The 21,521-nt window shown below is 47.7% G+C and overlaps 2 protein-coding genes across 2 annotated transcripts in view; one reads left to right on the forward strand and one right to left on the reverse strand.

The window, feature by feature from the left end:
• The window catches only part of armc1 (armadillo repeat containing 1), a 50,472-nt gene extending 46,103 nt beyond the window's left edge, over positions 1-4,369 (reverse strand). Inside the window, exons 1-2 of the mRNA XM_038809487.1 lie at positions 4,141-4,369; positions 2,370-2,597 (exon numbers count right to left, since the gene is read on the reverse strand). Of these exons, the coding sequence (XP_038665415.1) occupies positions 2,370-2,531 (162 nt within the window). The 5' untranslated portion in view covers positions 2,532-2,597; positions 4,141-4,369. The remainder of the gene's footprint in view (positions 1-2,369; positions 2,598-4,140) is intronic.
• A 149-nt stretch (positions 4,370-4,518) lies between these two features.
• mtfr1 (mitochondrial fission regulator 1) overlaps positions 4,519-21,521 on the forward strand; it is a 38,796-nt gene continuing 21,793 nt past the window's right edge. The window contains 5 exon segments of the mRNA XM_038809486.1: positions 4,519-4,654; positions 9,224-9,266; positions 10,586-10,723; positions 11,254-11,358; positions 17,266-17,309. Of these exon segments, the coding sequence (XP_038665414.1) occupies positions 11,337-11,358; positions 17,266-17,309 (66 nt within the window). The 5' untranslated portion in view covers positions 4,519-4,654; positions 9,224-9,266; positions 10,586-10,723; positions 11,254-11,336.

Genomic DNA, 21,521 nt, shown 5'->3' on the forward strand with positions numbered 1-21,521 from the left:
AAGGAGATCAATAATAGAACATAGAACATAGAACACTACAGCGCAGTACGGGCCCTTCGGCCCTCGATGTTGCGCCGACCTGTGAAACCATCTGAAGCCTATCTGACCTACACTATTCCATTTTCATCCATATGTCTATCCAGTGACCACTTAAATGCCCTTAAAGTTGGCGAGTCTACTACTGTTGCAGGCAGGGCGTTCCACACCCCTACTACTCTCTGAGTAAAGAAACTGCCTCTGACATCTGTCCTATATCTCTCACCCCTCAATTTAAAGCTATGTCCCCTCGTGTTGGTCATCACCATCCGAGGAAAAAGACTCTCACTGTCCACCCTATCTAACCCTCTGACTATCTTATATGTCTCTATTAAGTCACCTCTCAGCCTTCTCCTCTCTAACGAAAACAACCTCAATTCCCTGAGCCTTTCCTCGTAAGACCTTCCCTCCATACCAGGCAACATCCTAGTAAATCTCCTCTGAACCCTTTCCAAAGCTTCCACATCCTTCCTATAATGTGGTGACCAGAACTGCACGCAGTACTCCAGGTGTGGCCGCACCAGAGTTATGTACAGCTGCAGCATGACCCTGTGGTTCCGAAACTCAATCCCCCTGCTTATAAAGGCTAGCACACCATATGCCTTCTTAACAGCCCTATTAACCTGGGTGGCAACTTTCAAGGATTTATGTACCTGGATGCCGAGATCTCTCTGTTCATCTACACTACCAAGAATCTTGCCATTAGCCCAGTACTCTGCATTCCTGTTACTCCTTCCAAAGTGAACCACCTCACACTTTTCCGCATTAAACTCCATCTGCCACCTCTCAGCCCAGCTCTGCAGCTTATCTATGTCCCTCTGTATCCTATAACATCCTTCAGCACTATCCACAACTCCACCGACCTTCGTGTCATCTGCAAATTTACTAACCCATCCTTCTACACCCTCTTCCAGGTCATTTATAAAAATGACAAACAGCAGTGGCCCCAAAACAGATCCTTGCGGTACACCACTAGTAACTGAACTCCAGGATGAACATTTGCCATCAACCACCACCCTCTGTCTTCTTTCAGCTAGCCAATTACTGATCCAAACCGCTAAATCACCTTCAATTCCATACTTCCTTATTTTCTGCAATAGCCTACCGTGGGGAACCTTATCAAACGCCTTACTGAAATAATGCTCAGTACTTCAGGTGTGTCATGTCTAAATGTATAATGTACCAATATTTCCTTTCTCTAATACTCTCACCTCTTTGCAATAACGGTTAACATGCCATTTGCCTTCCAAATTGTTTGTTGTGACTTTTAGCTACAAGAACACCCAAATTCCTCTGAATACTCAAATCAATAAAAAATGACAGAGGTCATTTGAAAAAGCATTCAGGTTACCTGACTTTAGAAATACAAACCAAAAATACAAAAGAATGAAAGTAATGGCAAATATTTATAAACACTGATAGGGCTTCAGCTAGTGCCTTGTGTCTATTTCCAAGATTAGACTTTGGGAAGAATGAAAAGGCTTTCAGGAGGGTGCTCAGGAGATTTACCAGAATTGTAACTAGGATGAAAGATTTCAGTCATGTGTAGAGACTAGAGAAGTTGTGATTGTTCTTGTCCTTTGAGAAGAGACAGTTTAAGACTGTTCAATTGTGGAATCACATTTAAACAGTGGCCATTTTGTTTTGGGTTTTGCACAGGACGATGGAGTATAATTTGTACTGTTGAACGATGCTTAATGTGCTTAAAAAAAAACAATTTAACATAATCAGTCAAGCTTGTAATGTGGCTTATTTACTCTTGCTTGAAGTGACATACATTCATATGCAGGAACTTGTTCTCTGCAAAAAGGAATATGTTCAAGCCTTACACCTTCTTTCAATTACCCAGGAGTTTGGAGAGCTTGCTTTCTCCATGACAACGCCTCAGCCAGTCGGAATTGACTTGCCAACCAATCAGCACCCTTTTCTCCTGCAGTATAAATCGCTGTGATCGTTTGAAATTTGACACTCTTGCATTTGGCCTGATGAGTGCAAGCCAGAATGCTTCAGCAACCTAATGCTGAAAAGAGAGACTATTCACATTCTGTACTACCAAGGAACTGTTCCTGTCACAAAAGAGAGCTGATATTTACTGAAACTAATAGATAATCCAGTTATAAACTTTTAACTAATTTCAGAGTGCTTAAAAGTGACAACATCCAACAATTCCTTTTGATTTTTGCTCTCATGCTAATAAAGCTCTGAATTAGCAACAGTTATGAATCAATTATAAATAGTTGATAAGGTAACATACACAATAATTTTGGGTAGGTGCTTAATTTCTATCAGTAATTAATTTTGAATATCAAAATACATTGAGCAGGTACACTTACCAATAACGCAGAGTAAACAACTTGAGGATTTGAGTGGTCTAGGAACAGGATCAATCCAGGAAGACATCCCTGATCCTGAACAATCGCTCGCCTGTTTAAGGGATCAGATGCTAAATCTTGCAGCTGATTTACTACTGCTAGCGCATCAGGCTCCCCACTCATTGTGCCACCATCCACTGTGCCACCATCCACTAGGCCATATGTTTCAAGTATTTTTCTCAATAAGCACTGTAAAAGTAAAATAGGCATACATTAGATCATTAACAAACTAAATATATTTACGCAAATTTGACAGGTCATTCAATTAAACTCATGCCATTAAAGTAGGCAACACTGATTGATAATGAAGCATTGTTTTTCATGATACTTTCAAGTAAATGTCATTTGCAATATCAGATACGAAAAAAAATCAAGTTGCACTTAACCTGGACAGTACTAACCCTAGGGTGAGGAAATCTGTAAAGTACTAAACCTAGGGTGAAGCTCAATGGTTTACACTGCAAGAAAATACGAAGACTGAAAGTGAGCCATTAACAGCCTAACTGATCACATGGTTAAAGAAAATCAGAGTTGAAGCATCATAGATCAAGCAGGTGTACTTCAAAAAGAAAAGGAGTTATGTAAAAGTGAAGTGAGACCAACTGGATAGCTGATTGGCTGCCTCCTGTGATGTAATGTTCTCACAACTGCTTTCAAAACCCTCCATGGTCTCACATCACCTTACCTCTGTAACCTCCTCTTGCCTTAAAACTGAGATAGCAGCATTCCTCCTATTCTAACCTGTTGCACAACCCCAATTTGCTTTAACATTGGCAGCCGACCCTTGAACTGCTTCAGCCACAAGCTCTAGAATTTCCTTCCTTAATATCACCCCTCTCTTCTTCTTGAAGACAACCCTTAAAAAGTTACTTTTTCAACCAGATTTTTGCTCAACTGTCTTAATGCTTCCTTATGTGACTGGGTGTCAACTTATGTTTCATTATGGCTGCTGGGATGCCCCTGTGGATGTTTTACTCAGCTAAAGGTACTATATAATTGCAAGTAGTCGTTGTATGATTCTATGGTTATGCTGGAGGCCAGTTTAACTCAGTCGGCCAGACAGCTGGTTCGTGGTGCAGAGCAATGCCCCCAGTGCGGGTCTAATTCCCGTACCGTCTGCTGTTATTTATGAAGGCCCACCTTCTCAACCTTGCCCCTCACCTGAGATGTGGTGATCCTCAGGTTAAACCACCAACAGTCAAGTCTCCCCTCAGAGGGGAAAGCAGACTATGGTCACCGATCCTATGGCGACTTTACCAAGGTCACTGGATTTAATTTTAAAATGGCTATACCAGCAAAGCTCTAGGAATCCCCATGTCATATAGAAACAATATGTCAATTAATTAATTCATTATAAAACAGTGGTTAAGAATCAAAGTTTATGCAACACTAAACTACAAATGAACACGATAAATCTGCTCTATTAAACAGGTCTATTAATATACAGCGAAAAACGTCATTTAAATCAAAACCTAATAAAGAGACAGGGAACTCGACAATTATTGCTCGTACAATGTCAGAGGATATATTGAGCGTCTAACTTTCAGAAATATTGTTCAGTAAGTAGTCTAAAATATAACGGGACTCAAATCAGATGTACGTGTAACGCGTAGGGTTGAAGAGGGGCCCCGAGTTCATCCTAAGGCTGTTCCATTTTGAGGAGACAGTCCTCCCTCCGCTACACTGCAGGTTCATCCCAGTTAACCTCCAGCCACCACGGGCCTCCGCATACCTTTAACACCCGACACTCGCTCGGCTCCTCGATCACAGCCCGGATTTACTCCTCCTTCGGTCACTCGCCAATGCTCCCAACAAATCCCATCTGTCTGAACGGGCACGGTGACTCAGTAAAACAATAACCAACAACACCGCTCCCTCCGCAGCTCCGGGCGCCTTGCACCAACCCGGCCCAGCACATTAGTCTCACTCCCTCAATCCCAGCCACCCCATTGGCCCAGGCAATCACTGCCCGGCTAGCCTATCCTTCACCGTGTTATTGCCGCATTGTCATTTCGCTCTGCGGGTTACTTTTCAAATTTATTGGCATTATGTGAACACAGTTCGGATTAATTTTGAACCTTTACCACAAAGAGTATTTTAATTGCATTAAATACATCCACTTCCGGTTGAAAGGTTGGCTGGCCGGTTGGAGCCCTGGCTGATTGGTGGGTTTGGCGAACACGTCCCGGAAGTGAATGTCTCGCGCCGCTTCAGTGTCAGTTGGATGGAACCACTGGAGGATTGAGGTGAGAGGAGGAGAGTAGAGGCGAAGAGCAGAGGGAGACAGACAGACGAGGAGGGGGAGGGGGGAGGAGGAGGAGGGGGGAGGAGGAGGAGGGGGGAGGAGGAGGAGGGGGGAGGAGGAGGAGGGGGGAGGAGGAGGAGGGGGCAGCAGAGAGGAGGGAGGGAGGAGGAGGAGGGGGGCAGCAGAGAGGAGGAGGAGGGGGCAGCAGAGAGGAGGAGGAGGAGGGGGCAGCAGAGAGGAGGAGGAGGAGGGGGGCAGCAGAGAGGAGGAGGAGGAGGGGGGCAGCAGAGAGGAGGAGGAGGAGGGGGGCAGCAGAGAGGAGGAGGAGGGGGCAGCGAGGGGAGGAGGAGGAGGCGGAGGGGGCACGCAGAGAGAGGAGGAGGGGGCAGCAGAGAGGAGGAGGAGAGGGGGCAGCAGAGAGGAGGAGGAAGAGGGGGCAGCAGAGAGGGGAGGAGGGGGCAGCAGAGAGGAGGAGGAGGAGGGGGCAGCAGAGAGGAGGAGGAGGAGGGGGGGCAGCAGAGAGGAGGAGGAGGAGGGAGGCCTTGGGGGCAGCAGAGAGGAGGAGGAGGAGGAGGGGGCAGCAGAGAGGAGGAGGAGGAGGAGGGGGCAGCAGAGAGGAGGAGGAGGAGGAGGGGGCAGCAGAGAGGAGGAGGAGGAGGAGGGGGGCAGCAGAGAGGAGGAGGGGGGCAGCAGAGAGGAGGAGGAGGAGGGGGGCACGCAGAGGGAGGCGGAGGAGGAGGAGGAGGAGGAGGAGGAGGAGGGGGCAGCAGAGAGGAGGAGGAGGGGGCAGCAGAGAGGAGGAGGAGGAGGGGGCAGCAGAGAGGAGGAGGAGGAGGGGGCAGCAGAGAGGAGGAGGAGGAGGGGGGCAGCAGAGAGGAGGAGGAGGAGGAGGGGGCAGCAGAGAGGAGGAGGAGGAGGAGGGGGCAGCAGAGAGGAGGAGGAGGGAGGGGGCAGCAGGAGGAGGAGGAGGAGGGGGCAGCAGAGAGGAGGAGGGGGGCAGCAGAGAGGAGGAGGAGGAGGGGGCAGCAGAGAGGAGAGGAGGAGGAGGGGGCAGCAGAGAGGAGGAGGAGGAGGGGGCAGCAGAGAGGAGGAGGAGGAGGGGGGCAGCAGAGAGGAGGAGGAGGAGGGGCAGCAGAGAGGAGGAGGAGGAGGGGGCAGCAGAGAGGAGGAGGAGAGGGGGCAGCAGAGAGGAGGAGGAGAGGGGGCAGCAGAGAGGAGGAGAGGGGGCAGCAGAGAGGAGGAGAGGGGGCAGCAGAGAGGAGGGGAGGGGGCAGCAGAGAGGAGGGGAGGGGGCAGCAGAGAGGAGGAGGAGAGGGGGCAGCAGAGAGGAGGAGAGGGGGCAGCAGAGAGGAGGGGAGGGGGCAGCAGAGAGGAGGGGAGGGGGGCAGCAGAGAGGAGGGGAGGGGGCAGCAGAGAGGGGAGGGGGGGGGGGCAGCAGAGAGGAGGGGAGGGGAGGGGGCAGCAGAGAGGAGGGGAGGGGAGGGGGCAGCAGAGAGGAGGAGGAGGGGAGGGGCAGCAGAGAGGAGGGGAGGGGAGGGGCAGCAGAGAGGAGGGGAGGGGAGGGGCAGCAGAGGGGAGGGGAGGGGCAGCAGAGAGGGGGGAGGGGAGGGGCAGCAGAGAGGAGGGGAGGGGAGGGGCAGCAGAGAGGAGGGGGGGGAGGGGCAGAGAGGGGAGGGGAGGGGAGAGCAGAGGGGAGGGGCAGCGAGAGGAGGGGGAGGGGCAGCGAGGGGAGGGGAGGGGCAGCAGAGGAGGGGAGGGGCAGGAGAGGAGGGGAGGGGCAGCAGAGAGGAGGGGAGGGGAGGGGCAGCAGAAGGAGGGGAGGGGCAGCAGAGAGAGGAGGGGAGGGCAGCAGAGAGGGGAGGGGCCAGCAGGGGAGGGGAGGGGAGGGGCAGCAGAGGGGAGGGGAGGGGCAGCAGAGAGGAGGGGAGGGGCAGCAGAGGGGAGGGGAGGGGCAGCAGAGAGGAGGGGAGGGGCAGCAGAGAGGAGGGGAGGGGCAGCAGAGAGGAGGGGAGGGGCAGCAGAGAGGAGGGGAGGGGGCGCAGAGAGGAGGGGGGGGAGGGGCAGCAGAGAGGAGGGAGGGGCAGCAGAGAGGAGGGGAGGGGCAGCAGCAGAGAGAGAGAGGGGGAGGGTAGAGAGGAGGGGAGGGCAGAGAGGAGGGGAGGGTAGAGAGGAGGGGAGGGCAGAGAGGAGGGGGGGGGCAGCAGAGAGGAGGGGAGGGGCAGCAGAGAGGAGGGGAGGGGCAAGAAGAGAAGGGGAGGGGCAGCAGAGAGAGAGGGGAGAGGGGCAGCAGAGAGGAGGGGAGGGCAGCAGAGAGGAGGGGAGGGGCAGCAGAGAGGAGGGGAGGGGCAGCAGAGAGGAGGGGAGGGGCAGCAGAGAGGAGGGGAGGGGCAGCAGAGAGGAGGGGAGGGGCAGCAGAGAGGAGGGGAGGGGCAGCAGAGAGGAGGGGAGGGGAGGGGAGCAGCAGAGAGGAGGGGAGGGGCAGCAGAGAGGAGGGAGGGGCAGCAGAGAGGAGGGGAGGGGCAGCAGAGAGGAGGGGGGGGGAGAAGGGGGCAGAGAGGAGGGGGGGAGGAGAAGGGGGCAGAGAGGAGGGGGGGAGGAGAAGGGGGCAGAGAGGAGGGGGGGGAGGAGAGGAGGGGGCAGAGAGGAGGGGGGGAGGAGGAGGGGGCAGAGAGGAGGGGGCGAGGAGGAGGGGGCAGAGAGGAGGGGGGGAGGAGGGGGCGGGGAGGAGGGGGGGGGAGGAGGGGGGGGGGAGGGGGCGGGAGGAGGGGGGGCGGGGAGGAGGGGGCGAGGAGGGGGGCGAGGAGGAGGGGGCGAGGAGGAGGGGGCGAGAGAGGAGGGGGAAGAGAGGAGGGGGCAGAGAGGAGGGGGCGAGGAGGAGGGGGGGGCAGAGAGGAGGGAGCGAGGAGAAGGGGGCTGAGGAGGGGTGGGGGAGAGGAAGGGAGGAGAAGGGGCCGGAGAGGAGGGAGGGAGGAGAAGGGGGCAGAGTGGAGGGGTCGGGGAGAGGAGGGGGAGGAGAAGGGGCCAGAGAGGAGGGGGGGGGAGAGAAGGAGGGGGGAGGAGAAGGGGGCAGAGAGGAGGGGGGAGGAGGGGCAGAGAGGAGGGGGCGAGGAGGAGGGGGGGCGAGGAGGAGGAGGGGCGAGGAGGAGGAGGGGGAGGAGGGAGGAGGGGGGGGGGGAGGGCGAGGAGGAGGAGGGGGCGAGGAGGAGGAGGGGGCGAGGAGGAGGAGGGGGCGAGGAGGAGGAGGGCGAGGAGGAGGAGGGGGCGGAGGAGGAGGAGGGGGCGGAGGAGGAGGAGGGGGCGGAGGAGGAGGGGGGGCGGGGGCGGGCGGGGAGGAGGGATCGAGGAGAAGGGGGCAGAGAGGAGCGGGCGAGGAGAAGGGGGCTGAGAGGAGGGGTGGGGGGAGGAGAAGGGGCCAGAGAGGAGAGGAGGGAGGAGAGGAGGGAGGGAGGAGAAGAAGGGGCAGAGAGGAGGAGAGGGGGGGTGGAGAAGGGGGCAGAGAGGAGATGGGGGGGAGGAGAAGGGGGCAGAGAGGAGGGGGGAGGAGAAGTGGGCAGAGAGGAGGGGAGGAGAAGGGGGCAGAGAGGAGGGGGGAGGAGAAGGGGGCGAGGAGGAGGAGGGGGCAGGGAGGAGGAGGAGGGGGCAGAGAGGAGGGGGGAGGTGGAGCAGAGAGGAGAGGGCAAGAGTCAGATCTTGTGGTTCTATATTCAATCCTTTTACAGGATTGTTTACTGAGGGTTACTATTGGTAACTCTCGTGGCATATCTATGGAGAGGGAATGGAGCTAACGTATCAAACCTGGCTGAACTGGAAATAGGATGAGATTTATACTCTGTGATGATGGGGGTTAGCAGTAAGGGGAGGATTGTGGGCAAGCGATAGATGGAGGCCAGGGCAAGATTGACTAAGATGCCATGGACAAAAAGACAAAGGGAATGTAAATGATTGTAATGACTAAGAAGGGTGGCTGATCAGAGTGGGTTAATAGCAGAACCGGGGTAAGCGGTTTAAGGACAACTAGGAATCTGTGTGTGGGGTGTGTCGCTCCTCCCCACCTTGGCCATTCCCCGCTGGTGGCATCTGCTTTAACTATTTGTCTGACCCAATAATTCATTCAATCTTATGAAGCCATTTCTATTGTGCTGTTTATTCTTGGTGGTGTGATGGGGGAATCTCTGTTCTTTTCGGTGTACTTTTCCCTTTTTGTAACCGTATTGATTCAAGTGTGTGTAATTTGGTCATTACTGGTTAACTGATCAGTCACATTATTTGGGAATGCAGGAGGCCACCGGTTTGTATCAAAATGTTTAAATCTGTGTATGGAGAAATAAAATTGAAGTTGGACTCCTGATTGTGGTGAATAAACATTACTACATATCTGGATGTTGCCACAAATTCACATTTACGTATTTGCCTATACAACATTTGATGAAAAAAGCATGATGGTCGCATTTAATGTTGCTACAAGTATGAATGTTGAGCAGTGTATAATTCTTAGTCTGAGGATTTTTAATGAGTGGATTGATGCTTCCATATATAAAAAAATGTTCGCTTGTCTCCATATTCTCTACAGTGAACAAGCTCAAAAGCATTCCGACACAAACAGAAACAGAAAGGTAATGCATAACAAAGCTAATCCGACACCATTGAACAACTGAATACTTTGTGGTTCCTTACTAAAAGTTGTAAAAAGCTCTCTCCGGATTTCACAAGAAAACCCTCGAATCCCATCCCGACATTGCCACTTTTTTAGTAGCAACCACACGAGAGTAAATGTGTGATGGAATGCAGGAGAATAGACACTGTTCCGCAATTAAAACATAGAATAAATAGACTGAGAAATCCCCATCCCCAACTTTATAAATTCAAAATAATATGTAAATAGAACATTGCAGAAGGAGGCAATTCGGCCCATTAAGTCTGCACCGACCCAACTTAAGCCTCACTTCCACCCTATCCCCATAACCCATTAACCCCTCCTATCCTTTTTGGACACTAAGGGCAATTTAGTGTGACCTAATCTGCACGTCTTTGGACTGTGGGAGGAAACCGGAGCACCCGGAGGAAACCCACGCAGAGACAGGGAGAACGTGCAGTCTCCGCACAGACAGTGACCCAGCAGGGAATCGAACCTGGGACCACGGCACTGTGAAGCCACAGTGCTATCCACGTGTGCTACTGTGCTGCCGGTAAATGACAATTTAATGAACTCAACCGGACAAATATGATCTATTGATCTTAATATAGAAGCGGTCCATCTGCTCAGTTCCATTCTATAAATTGAGAGCTGCATTTTGCAATGTATTTTAATTTATATGTTAAAATCAATTGTGAAAGTCTTTATATAATTTTATTTAAATTGTCTATAACGGTCATGATTTATGTTTACCTCGGCACCTGCGGCAATTATGATTTTTCAATTAACTGATTATCTTCATTATAATGGCAATTGGATTGGATTGGATTGAATTGTGTATGTAAACTTGAAACTCCTATTGTCTGGAAGCATTGGGTTCCTCAATGTTTTTTTTCTGCTATCTACCACGCCCCACCGCATCTGCCTAATCCAAATTGGGTAATTGTGTAATGTGGAAATTGGATCATCAGGCAAATCCTTTCCCAAAGTTCAGAGAGAAATAGCTAATATTTCAAGTCCTTTCGACTTCAGAATTCTGAATAAGCGTGATATGGGCTTGAAACAGTAATTCTGTTCCTTTTTCCCTGGCACTACCAGAACTGTTCCAGCATTTTGTTTTTATTTCGTATTTCCAGGATCTGCAATATTTTGCTTTGAGCTTTCAGCTTATATTGTGTAATAGCTTTGTTACAACTTGAATTGTTTTATCTGTTGAAAATAAAGAATATCTCATGGTTTTGTTTTTAAATTATCTATGGCTGTATATGCTTGCCTGATTATATTATTTCTTTCCTTCAGTTGAACTATGGAACTGCAAAAAGCTTCCAGACTCCTAATTAATGTGGATTGAAAAGATGTCATGCAGCCTTAAATGTTTTATTCCTCATTCAGATGATTAGGATGATGTTGGGATATGCTGGACTTGACATGGATTCAGTAAGTTAGATACTTCTCCTCTTGAATGTTAATTTTGAACTAACAAAATGTAAATGCTCCTCTGAGATTGCACAAGTATTTTTAAAAATAAATTTAGAGTAACCAATTATTATTTTCCAATTAAGGGGCAATTTATCCACCTACTCTACGCATCTTTGGATTGTGGGGGTAAGACACACCCAAACACGGGGAGAATGTGCAAACTCCACACTGACAGTTACCCGGGGCTGTGGTCGAACCCAGTTCCTCATTGACGTGATGCAGCAGTGCTAGCCATTGTGCTACTGTGCTGCCCAGCGGAAACGAACTATGTGCACAGTTCTGAATGCAAACCAAGGATCTGGGTATCAGGAAATAATGGAACGCATCAGATTGTTAGTCACTATATTTGTTCTTGTTGGTAATTATGTGATCTTGAACCATTCCAAGAATCTGTACAATTTGATTTTGTAGTAATTTAAGCATTCACTTGAGCTGAAAATTAATTTTTTTGTGAATTCTATTCTCTAATTGTTAAAACTTGTTTCCAGTTGCAGCCGTTTTGGTCAAACAAACCGTATGGCTCGTCTCGTAGTATTATTCGGAGGATAGGCTCTAGCCTGCCTCTTAAACCATGTCCAAGAGTTCATTTTCAGGTAAGGCAAGCCATTCAATATTTATTAATTATCTTCTGATGTGAATAGAGAACTGATCGTTGATGTAGAGATAAATGAGAAAGGTGAAGATTTTTTAAAACGCCTCCTTTGTGGAGCAGCAGAATGCAAGTGGTGGCGGGTTTATACCCGTGATTCTCTATGGCCTGAATATTACATTGAGGTGGGGCACGCTCAACCTGAACGAACATAGAATTTCTGTCGGGCATAGATCCTGACATTATTGTGTACGCAAGCAGTGTTCAGGTCGGGCATGCGCACTAGTCTGATCCACACCCACTGACAATTAAACAAGCCAATTGAACACTATTTTCTGCTCCACAAATGATTTTTCACATGTCGCCTGGGCAATTCGGGTGTGCGGCGAGCATGTTTTCATCAACTTGCTGTGCAAGGGTTGGATAAAAGATCCCTGTGAGCGCAATCACATTACCAGTTTGTTGCTGTCTCAGTTCAGAAATGTGCCAGATTTCTTTTAGAATTCTGTAGCTATTCAAGCCTTCCTAGCTGCATTTGAGGATCTTGACTTCTCTGGAAAGTTTGCTTGAGCATTGCAACAGAATGCACATTTAGTTGCAAGCACAGGTCCTGGTGCATCTCATCTCATCTAATGGGGATAGTATATTCAGCTGATGGTACCTCCTCTGAAGAGTGAGAGAAAGAGGCAGGAGTAAGAGGAGACCAGGTGAACATTGGCAGCATCCAGAGAGAGATCTTTGAGAGGAGGGGCATGGGCTCAATTAGTGTAGAGCCAACGGTCAAGGCTATAGTATCGGCTGAAGAAGCCATGACCCAGTGACTAGCGTGTAGAGGCAGTACTCCAACCGCATCCAAATGTCTGAGGACCTGTGCCACAGGAGGCTCCGTCCCTCCAGGGACACACTGACAGCAATGTGCCGGATGATTGGGCTGGAAATCGACTCCAGCTGCTTGGGAGGAAACCTTATTCCAGTGGTTTTGAAGGTCGCAGTGTCCCTCAACTACCCCAACAATCTTTCCAGGGGTCAGTAGGGGGTGTTTGTGTGCTGTGTCTCAAATCAACTGCAAGCAGTTATCAAGCTCGTAACTGACTATGTTCAAACATGTCATTACATCTATCCATTACTGGACAGACTAGGCCAGCAAGACAGTCACAGAGGCTCCACTGCGATTCCCTTCACATCCAAGATGTAATAGTTTGCATTCATGTGGCCATCAAGGTGCCAGCAGATGAGCCGGGAGCCTTCATGAGCCAAAAGGGCATCCACTCAATGAATGCAGATTGTCTGTGACTATAGGACATAGGTTCTCTGAGTTTGTGCCCATTACCCTGGCAGCTCACAGTGCTTGCATCTTGTGGCACTCTGGTACCAAGGCTGTTCATAGCTCCTGCACGATTGAATGGGCGGCTCCTGGGCAATAAAGGCTATCCTTTGAAAATATGGCTCATGACCCCACTCTGTCACCCAAGAACAGAGGTGGAGGAGAGATACAACAGGGGCCCTAACTCCCAAGGGCTCCTTTCATCCTGCGAACCTTTAGCAAAGCATCCAAAGCATTGATACTTTCTCATGCTTATGGTACTGTCTCCTTCACAAACAATCTGTTGCAATACGTGCACCTATGTATTGGGGAACACAGGGTTTAGTGATTGGGAGGAACTAAAGAAAATCAGTATTGGTAGACAAATGGTGTTGGGGGAAATGATGGGGATAGAAGGGCAATTAAATCCCCAGGACCTGATAATCTACATCCCGGAATGTTTAAGGAAGTGACCCGAGAAATATTGGATGCATTGGTGGTTACCTTTCAAGATTATATAGACTCTGGAACAGTTCTACAGATTGGAGGGTAGCTAATGTAACCCCACTGTTTAAAAAAGGAGGAAGAGAGATAACAGGGAATTATAGACCAGTCAGCCTGACTTTGATAGTGGGAAAAATGTCAGGGTTCATTATAAAAGATTTGATAGGAGGACACTTGGAAAACAGTGGCAGGATCGGACCAAGTCAAACATGGATTTACGAAATGCTTGACAAATTACTGGACCTCAAGGATGTAACTAGTTGAGTTGCTGAGGGGGAGCCAATGAATGTGGTTTATTTGGGCTTTCAAAAGGTTTTGTCAAAGTACACGTAAGAGATCAGCATGTAAAATTAAAGTGCATGGTATTGGGGATAGTGTATTGAGATGGATAACAAACTGGTTGCCAGACTTCCAGTGAGGGAAATGTGCTGAGTAGATGCGCGTCAGGTGGCTATCCTCCAGAACATAGTCATATAGCACTTTTAGTCAAAATTAGCCCGTAAATTTGTCAGCATCTCACCCACAATTAAGAAAGGGAAAGGATAGAATCATTGCCAGCAAACGAGAGCTTGCGAGGCAACAGAGATGACAGAAGCGGAAGGAAAGGTCACGAATAACGGGTGGACGAATGAGTGGACCCACGAGGCGAGGGGTCCCAGGCCACCTCAGAGAGAGGAAAACCAACTACCCCAACTGGAGATGGATGTCCTGACGAAGGAACTGCCGGCGATGAGGGAGGCATTGGTCGGCATGCAGACGGCGATCGATGGATTGGGGAAGAAGGTGGAGATGCAAGAGAAGACGACTGGCATCGAAGGACCAGAGCGACAGGATTGTCATTCTGAAGGCCGAGATCAAAAGGTGTTGGTGATAACCCAGGGGAACTTGAAAGGGAAAGTTGAAGACCAGGAGAATAGGTCCTGATGCCAAAATGTCCGTATCGCGTCCTGCCAGAGGGGATCAAGGACAGGGACCCGACTGGCTATGTGGCCCAAAAACTGGGCAACCTAGTCAGGAGAGACACCTTCCCCAATCCGCCAGAGATCAACAGCACACAGATCGTACCGGGGAGAAGCCAAGGGCGGTAATTGCAAAACTGCATCTTTATCAGGATCCTGCAGTGGGCAAGGCAGATGCAGGCAAGCAGCTGGGAAGGACATAGAATCCACTTTATCAGAACATTGGGCAGACTTGGCAAAGTGCAGGACCAAGTCCAACCTGGTGAAATCGGCCCTGTACAAGAATGGATTGAGATTTGGATTGTTGTTCCCAGCCAGGCTCTGGGTCACATTCCAAAATAAGGAATTAACTTCTACACCCTGGCAAAGGTGGCAGAGTTTGTTCAGACGAGTGGCCTGGACAAGGAGCAGACAAGGGAATGCTGAAGGTGAAGGAACTGAGAGCAGGAACCCCACGGAATACCTGGCCCAGATGCTGGGAAACCTGCTTAGGAGACAGAGCTTCCCCAAGCTTCCAGAAATGGACAGGGTCCACAGATCACTCTGGTGAAAGCCCAGGGCTGGGGAACAGCAGAGGGCCATAATTGTTAAGCTGCACAGGTACCAAGACCGGGAAAGAGTCTTGAACTGGGCCAGACAGACAAAGTCACAGAAGTCCAAGACCAGATATTTTAAAAATGAAATGAAATGGAATTCATTTTGTTTTCTCCAATGGGGGAGACAAGTCCTGACCAGAGGACCTGTAGGAAATTATACATCTACATCAACCTGGCTACTCCATAAGATTACTATTTTTATTTTTATAATGGACAAGGTTTTACCCTGACTAGCTCTGACACGTGCCAGAGGAATATCTCATGTTTCTATAGATATTTAACTAAGAAAAGAGTTAAAGTGAGCATTGGTCCTATAGAAATTGCATCACCAGGGAAGTGGCATTGAACAAATTGTTGGGTGTGCAGGCTGACAAATCCCCAGGTCCGGATGGACTTCATCCTAAGGTGTTGAAAGAAGTGGCTATGGAGATAGTTGACTTTAATTTTCTAAAAATCCCTGGAGTCCGGGATGGTTTCATTAGATTGGAAGATGGAAAATGTAACTCCTTCATTCAAAAAGGGACAAAGAAAGAAACCTAATATCAGGAAATGTTAGAAGCCATTATTAATAATGTTATAAAAGAGAACTTGGAGAACTTTAAGACAATAGGCCAGAGTCATTTTGTGAAAGGGAAATCAGTACTGAGGCCTCAACGTGTCACAATTTATATAAATGACTTGGGATAAAGGGACTGGAGTTATGATTGCTAAATTTGCTGAAAAGACATAGGTAGGAAGGTAAATTGTGAAGAGGATTTAAAGAGGCTAGAAAGGGACATGGGTTAAGTGAGTGATCAAAAATGTGAAATTGTCCATTTTGGTAGCAAGAATAAAAAAGATGCTTATTATCTAAATGGTGAGAGTTTGCAAAGCTCTTGAGGTGCAATGGGATCTGGGTGTCCTAGTGCATGAATCGCAAAAAGGCTAGTATATACTTACATCAAGTAATTAGGAAAGCTAATGGAATTAGGAATGCTAATGGAATGTTATCACTTATTGTGAGGGGAATTGATTACAAAAGTAATGCTTCAATTGTACAGAGCATTGGTGAGACCACATCTGGAATATTGGTCTCGTTATTTAAGGAAAGACGTAAATGCATTAGAAGCAGTTCAAAGAAGGTTTACCAGTCTAATACCAGGAATGAGCAGTTTGTCTTATGAGGAACGGTTGGAGAGATTGTATCCACTCGATTAGAAGAGGTGACTTGATCGAAACTTTTAAGATCTTGAGGTGTATTGATGGGGTGTATATGGAGAGGATGTTTCCACTTGTCGGAAAATCTAGAACTAGAATCGCTGCTTAAAAATAGTCGCTCATAAGATTGATCAGAAGAAATTTTTTTCTTTCAGAGGATTGTAAGTCTAGAACTACTCACTGGAAGTAGAATATTTGTATATTTTTAAGGCAGGATTAGATAAGATTCTTGTTTAATAGTGGTGGTGAATCATTGTCCGAGGTCCCAGGTTCGATCCTGGCTCTGAGTCACTGTCTATGTGGAGTTGCACATTCTCCGCGTGTTTGCGTGGGTTTCGCCCCCACAACCCAGTAAGGTAGGTGGATTGGCCACACTAAATTGCCTCCTAATTGGAAAAAATGAATTGGTACCCTAAATTTATTTTTAAAAAGAATCAAACAAAAAAAGTAGTGGTGAGGGGTTATCGAGGGTGGACAGGAATATAAGGTAGGATTGAGGTTACAATCAGATCACCATGATCTTACGGCGGAGCAGGATCGAAGGGCTGAGTGGTCTATTTCTGCTCCTATTTGGTATGAATATTTTTGTAATACTGTACAACTGTCTGTAGTTTAGAGCTATTGTGTTTAGAGCTATAGCGTTTGAGTGCTGACGTGCAGGTGGCTGCAGTGCCAAGAAATATAAAGTCACAATTCTCTACTCATTCCTTTTAATCTTTAATGCGTCTTCTGGGAAGGTTACTCATCCCTTTGGAAATAGGGTCTTCAATGAGTTTGAGAAGTACTGGCTGTTTAGCACTCACTGCTGCAGTAGATTGTTCCCCAGGACAGTTGGTTTCCTTCCAACTAGATTATTATATTGATGCTAGATATGTCTAGCATCAATATAATAAGGACTTTTTTAACTTCTGGGCTCAAAAGCAAACTGGGTATATTTTCTTCTGTTTGATGATGCTAGCAAAACAACACTAATATTAATTGGGGTTTGTGCTGTGTTTGGCATCACAATATCAGGTGGACACATTTTATAAATACTTTCACTTTTGAATGTCAAACAGTCATTGACAGAATAAGTCAGTATCTTCCCAGTTAAGACATATAATGGAATTTCAATACCTAGGATCACTTCAAGGCGATGCTAAGCATCGACATCTTTCTTCAGTCCATTTGGGGATTTTTTGGCACCATATGCTTTTGTTTGAAATTTTATAGTTAATATATATATAGTTATATAATGTAATTACTATTATATAATGTTAATAACTTAGAAAATGTCTTTAGAAATATCTAAATGTTAACTGTGACTTTTCTACTCTTGCAAGCCTCTTTTTCCTCTTGTCTCTTTCTGATAGCTCTGTTCACATTCTTATCGGACTGTGCAGTGGTCCTGCTGCAGGTCAGTAATCTATGATCGTTTACTAAAAATATTGTCTTGGAGTTGCACGTAAAATTGTGTCCTTGAGTGGACCAAATCTACACAGCATTCTAAGTGTGGTGTCACCAACATTTGTGCAAGACATATTTATATTTTATTCCAATCCGCTTGCAATAAAAGCTAGCATGTCATTTGTCTTCCTATTTGCATGCTGCATCTACATGCTAACTTTGTGTTCCTTGAATGAGTACACCCAAGTCTCTGAACGTCAACATTTGCAAGTTTCATACTTTTTAAAATAAAAACTCTGGTTTTCTATTCTTGGAACCAAAGTGAATAGCCTCATACTTCCCCAAATTATACTCCACCTGTCACCTCGTTGCCCACTCATTTAACCTGCCTGTATCACTTTGCAGTCTCTTTGTTGCTTCCTCTGTTTGCATTGCCACCTAGTTTTGTATTATCAGGAAGCTTGGATACATTGTCCTCTGTCTATTTGTCTAAGTCATTGATGTAGATTGTAAATAGCCGTGGCCTCAGCACTGATCCTTGCATCGGTGCAATAGTCACAGCATGCTAACTTGAAAACGCCCCATTTATCCCTACTCTTTGCCTTCTCTCCATTAGCCAATTTTCTATCCATGCTAATATATTACCTGTAACTTTGGCATGCATTCTATGGACCAAATGGCCTCTTATTATGATGAAAATGACTGGCTGAGCCCTTGCTCATTAACCTTTTGTGTGACAACTTATCAAATGCATATCTACTGGATTTCCTTTATCTATCCAACCAATCGCATCCTCAAGAAAACTCTAAATTTGTCAAACACAATTTCTCTTTCGTACAACTGTATTTTGTTCTAATCGTACATTATTTTCGAAATGCATTAATGAAGTCTTCCTGAAAAAATTCCAGTACTTACCCAGTGACTGCCAGACTATTTGGCCTGTAGATCCCTATTTTCTCTCCTATTTCTTTCTTGAATAGCAGTGTAACATTTGTTAACTTTTATTCTACTTGGACCATTCCAGAATCTAGGGACTTTTGGAAAATCATAACTAATTCATCCACTATCTCTGCAGCTGTCTCATTTAGAACACTCCGGTGTAGGCCATATCACCCTGGAGAGCTGTTAGATTTTAATCCTTTGAGTTTCTCCCTTAGATTAGTCCCTTAAATAAACCTTTTTCACAGATACAGTTTTCATTCACTCAGGATGTGGTTGTCATTGGTAAGAAGCTGTGGAGAAACAGCAATGTATTTCCAAAGTCTGCTCTGTATGACATGCGGTATGCTGCTTTGTTCTGGGTAGTAGGAGTAGTAGGCTTACAAGATGCTGCTGAAAGGAACCTTCGCAAGTTGCTACAGTGCATATCGTAGTTGGTACACCTCAACCATGCTGCGACAGTGGTGGAAGGGAGTGAATGTTCATGTTGGTTGGGTGCAAAAACAAGTTTTCTTTTGTCTTGAATGGTGGCGAGCGTCTTCGATGTTGTTGGAGCGAAGCCTATGTAGTATTTCATCACATTCCTGAGTTCTACTTCGTAGGTTATGAAAAACACTTTGGGGACTCGAGGTTGAGTCACTCGTCACTACCTAGCCACTGATCTGCTCTTGTAGTCACAGTACTTGTATGTTAAATCCTGCTACATTTCTGGTCAGTGATAACCCCTACCCATTGTATGCTTAGAATGGAGAATTCGATCCATGGTCACTTCATTGGATGTCAAGAGAAGTTGGTTATAGACTCTTTTTGTTGGAGATGATCATTGCCTTGACTTTTGCATGGCAAGTAACTTGCATGCTGCTTAACTACACAAGGCAGGATGTTGTCCAGGTCTCGGTACATGTGGGCACTGATTGCTTTATTGAGAGAAGTGAATGGAACTGAAAATTAATCATCAACCAACATCCTTGCTTCAGATCTTGTACTGGAGCAGCGGTCACTAAAGCAGCTCAAGATAGTTGGGCCTCGGCCACTCCTAGAGCGATGTCCAAAATGGTGGAGGGAGTTTATAAACGGTCATTAAGAGCTATAAAAATGCAATGCAACTTTCCTGTATATAGTGCTTTGAATATGTTTTTTTAAATTCAGCGGTAATTGAACGATATGATTCACATTGAGATATAAAGAGAGAGATTGAGGTGGCTAAAATCTTGACCAAAGAGATGAGTTTTAAGGAAGTGGTTAAATGAGTGGAGAGCACCAGGCAATTCATTCCAGTGGGTAGGGTTCAAGCAGCTAGAAGCCTGGTTATTAACAATGAGGTGGAAGTGCAAATGGCTGAAGTCATGGTGAGTAGGGCAGGGTATATGCAACAGAGTTTTGGACAATGAAAGATAGAAGCTAGGCCATCAAGAAGGACACTGGAATAATTGAATATGACGGTGACTAAGACATGTATGTGTTTTTAAGTAACAGAGCTTGAACGATATTGTGGAAATGGTAAGTTCTATTGATATGGAGTCTCAAACTCCGCTCGAGGTCATGGAAATGAGGAGCAGGAGGAGGCCATTTTGCCCTTCGAGCCTGCGCTACCATTCATTAAGATCATGGCTGATCATCCAACTCGATAGTTAAGGGTGAAGTGGAACATAGCGTGTCACTTAGAGGTGCTGGAGGCAAGCTTCAGGTACCTAAGTATTCAAGTGGCACTGAGCTGGGCCTAACTACATAGATTGAACTTGGCTCAATTGGTGGAGAGATGAAGATGGATTTTAGGAGGTGGGATGTTTTTCCAGTGTCGCTTGCTGGGCAGGTGCAGTCAGTGAAAATGACAGTGCTGCCTCGGTTTCTGTTTGTGTTTCAAAGCCTCCCTTTCTCTCCCCCCCCCCCCCCCCCCCCCCCCCCCCTCCCCCCCCCCCCAGTCTTTTTTAGGGAAGTCAGTGGGACGATCTTGGGGTTGGTGTGGGTGGGGAAGGTCCCGTGACTGTGGCAGATTTTTCTGGAGCGGGGGAGGGCTGCCGGCGTTGCCGAATTTGCTAAATTAATATTGGGCAGCGAATATTCCAATGGTGAGAAAGTGGGTTGTGGAGGAACAGTCGGTTTGAGGGCGGATGGAGGCGGCATTGTGTAGGGGAAAGAGTTTGCGAGCTTCGTTGTTGGCACCTTTGCCATTCGTGCCAGCCAAATTCTCCATGATAGTGGTGGTGTCAGCTTTAAACTTGTGGAGACAGCGTTTTGGGGTGGAGGGTATGTTCTTATGGATGTTGATTCACAACAACCATTGGTTTGGGCAGGCGGAGCTGGATGCGAGGTTCTGGAGTGGTGGTAGGTGGATATTGATTATTTCGAGGACTTGTTTATAGGGGGAAAATATTTCTAAGGGATTGATGGAGAGGGAGGGCGCTCTGGTGGAGGATAGTAAGTGCAAATGGGAAGAGGAGCCTAGAGAGGAGGTGGGGACTGGGACGTGGGTGGAGGTCTTGTGGAGGGTGAGCACATCCTTGTCGTGTGCGAGGTTAAGTGTCATTCAGTTTAAAATGGTGCATAGGGCCCACAAGACAGTAGTGAGGATAAGCAGGTTCTTTGAGGAGGTGGAGGATAAGTATGGCCGATGTGCGGGAGGCCCTCGAATCACTTCCACATGTTCTGGACGTGTCCAAATTGAGAGGGTTCTGGCAGGAATTCTCAGGGGAAAGCTGGAGTGTTGTGGCTCTTTACTGGGTTGATGTGTTGTTCTTCTGATATTCTGTGCATATTTGTTAAATGCCTTGAATAAAAAACATTTTAACAAAAAGGGTTTACATGGTAATTGTTCAGAAGGGCTAACTTGGACAATTATGCTGGAAACCATCGGACAAAGTGATTTAAATCCCTAATTTCAGATGGTTAACTCCAGAGTAACTGCTTAACCCCAGACCAAGCCCTGCAGACCCATGACGCCCCCCCCCCCCCCCCCCCCCCCCCCAAGAGAACACTCTACCAAACCATGCACCCCCTTCTGGTCTGATTCAGAACCTCCCATCGTCGGTCTGACTCCAGCATCATCATCCTCTGGGCTTATTCCTTCTTTCTCATCCTCTCTCTGTTTTGACCCTCCTGGTCTCCCTCCGTTGATCCCCCCCCCCACCCAAACTCCAGACCCCCACTTACCTTTTGAAAACTTACCTTCTCCCTTTAAATTGTCCAGTTACTCCGTGCCAATGCAACTGGGGGCATGCTTCACTACTCCTCTCTCACCCAGCCTGAGAGGAAGGTTGGAGAGAGATTGGAGGGATGGTGCCTT

Source organism: Scyliorhinus canicula, chromosome 10, assembly GCF_902713615.1.
Source record: "Scyliorhinus canicula chromosome 10, sScyCan1.1, whole genome shotgun sequence".
Classification (NCBI taxonomy): domain Eukaryota; kingdom Metazoa; phylum Chordata; class Chondrichthyes; order Carcharhiniformes; family Scyliorhinidae; genus Scyliorhinus; species Scyliorhinus canicula.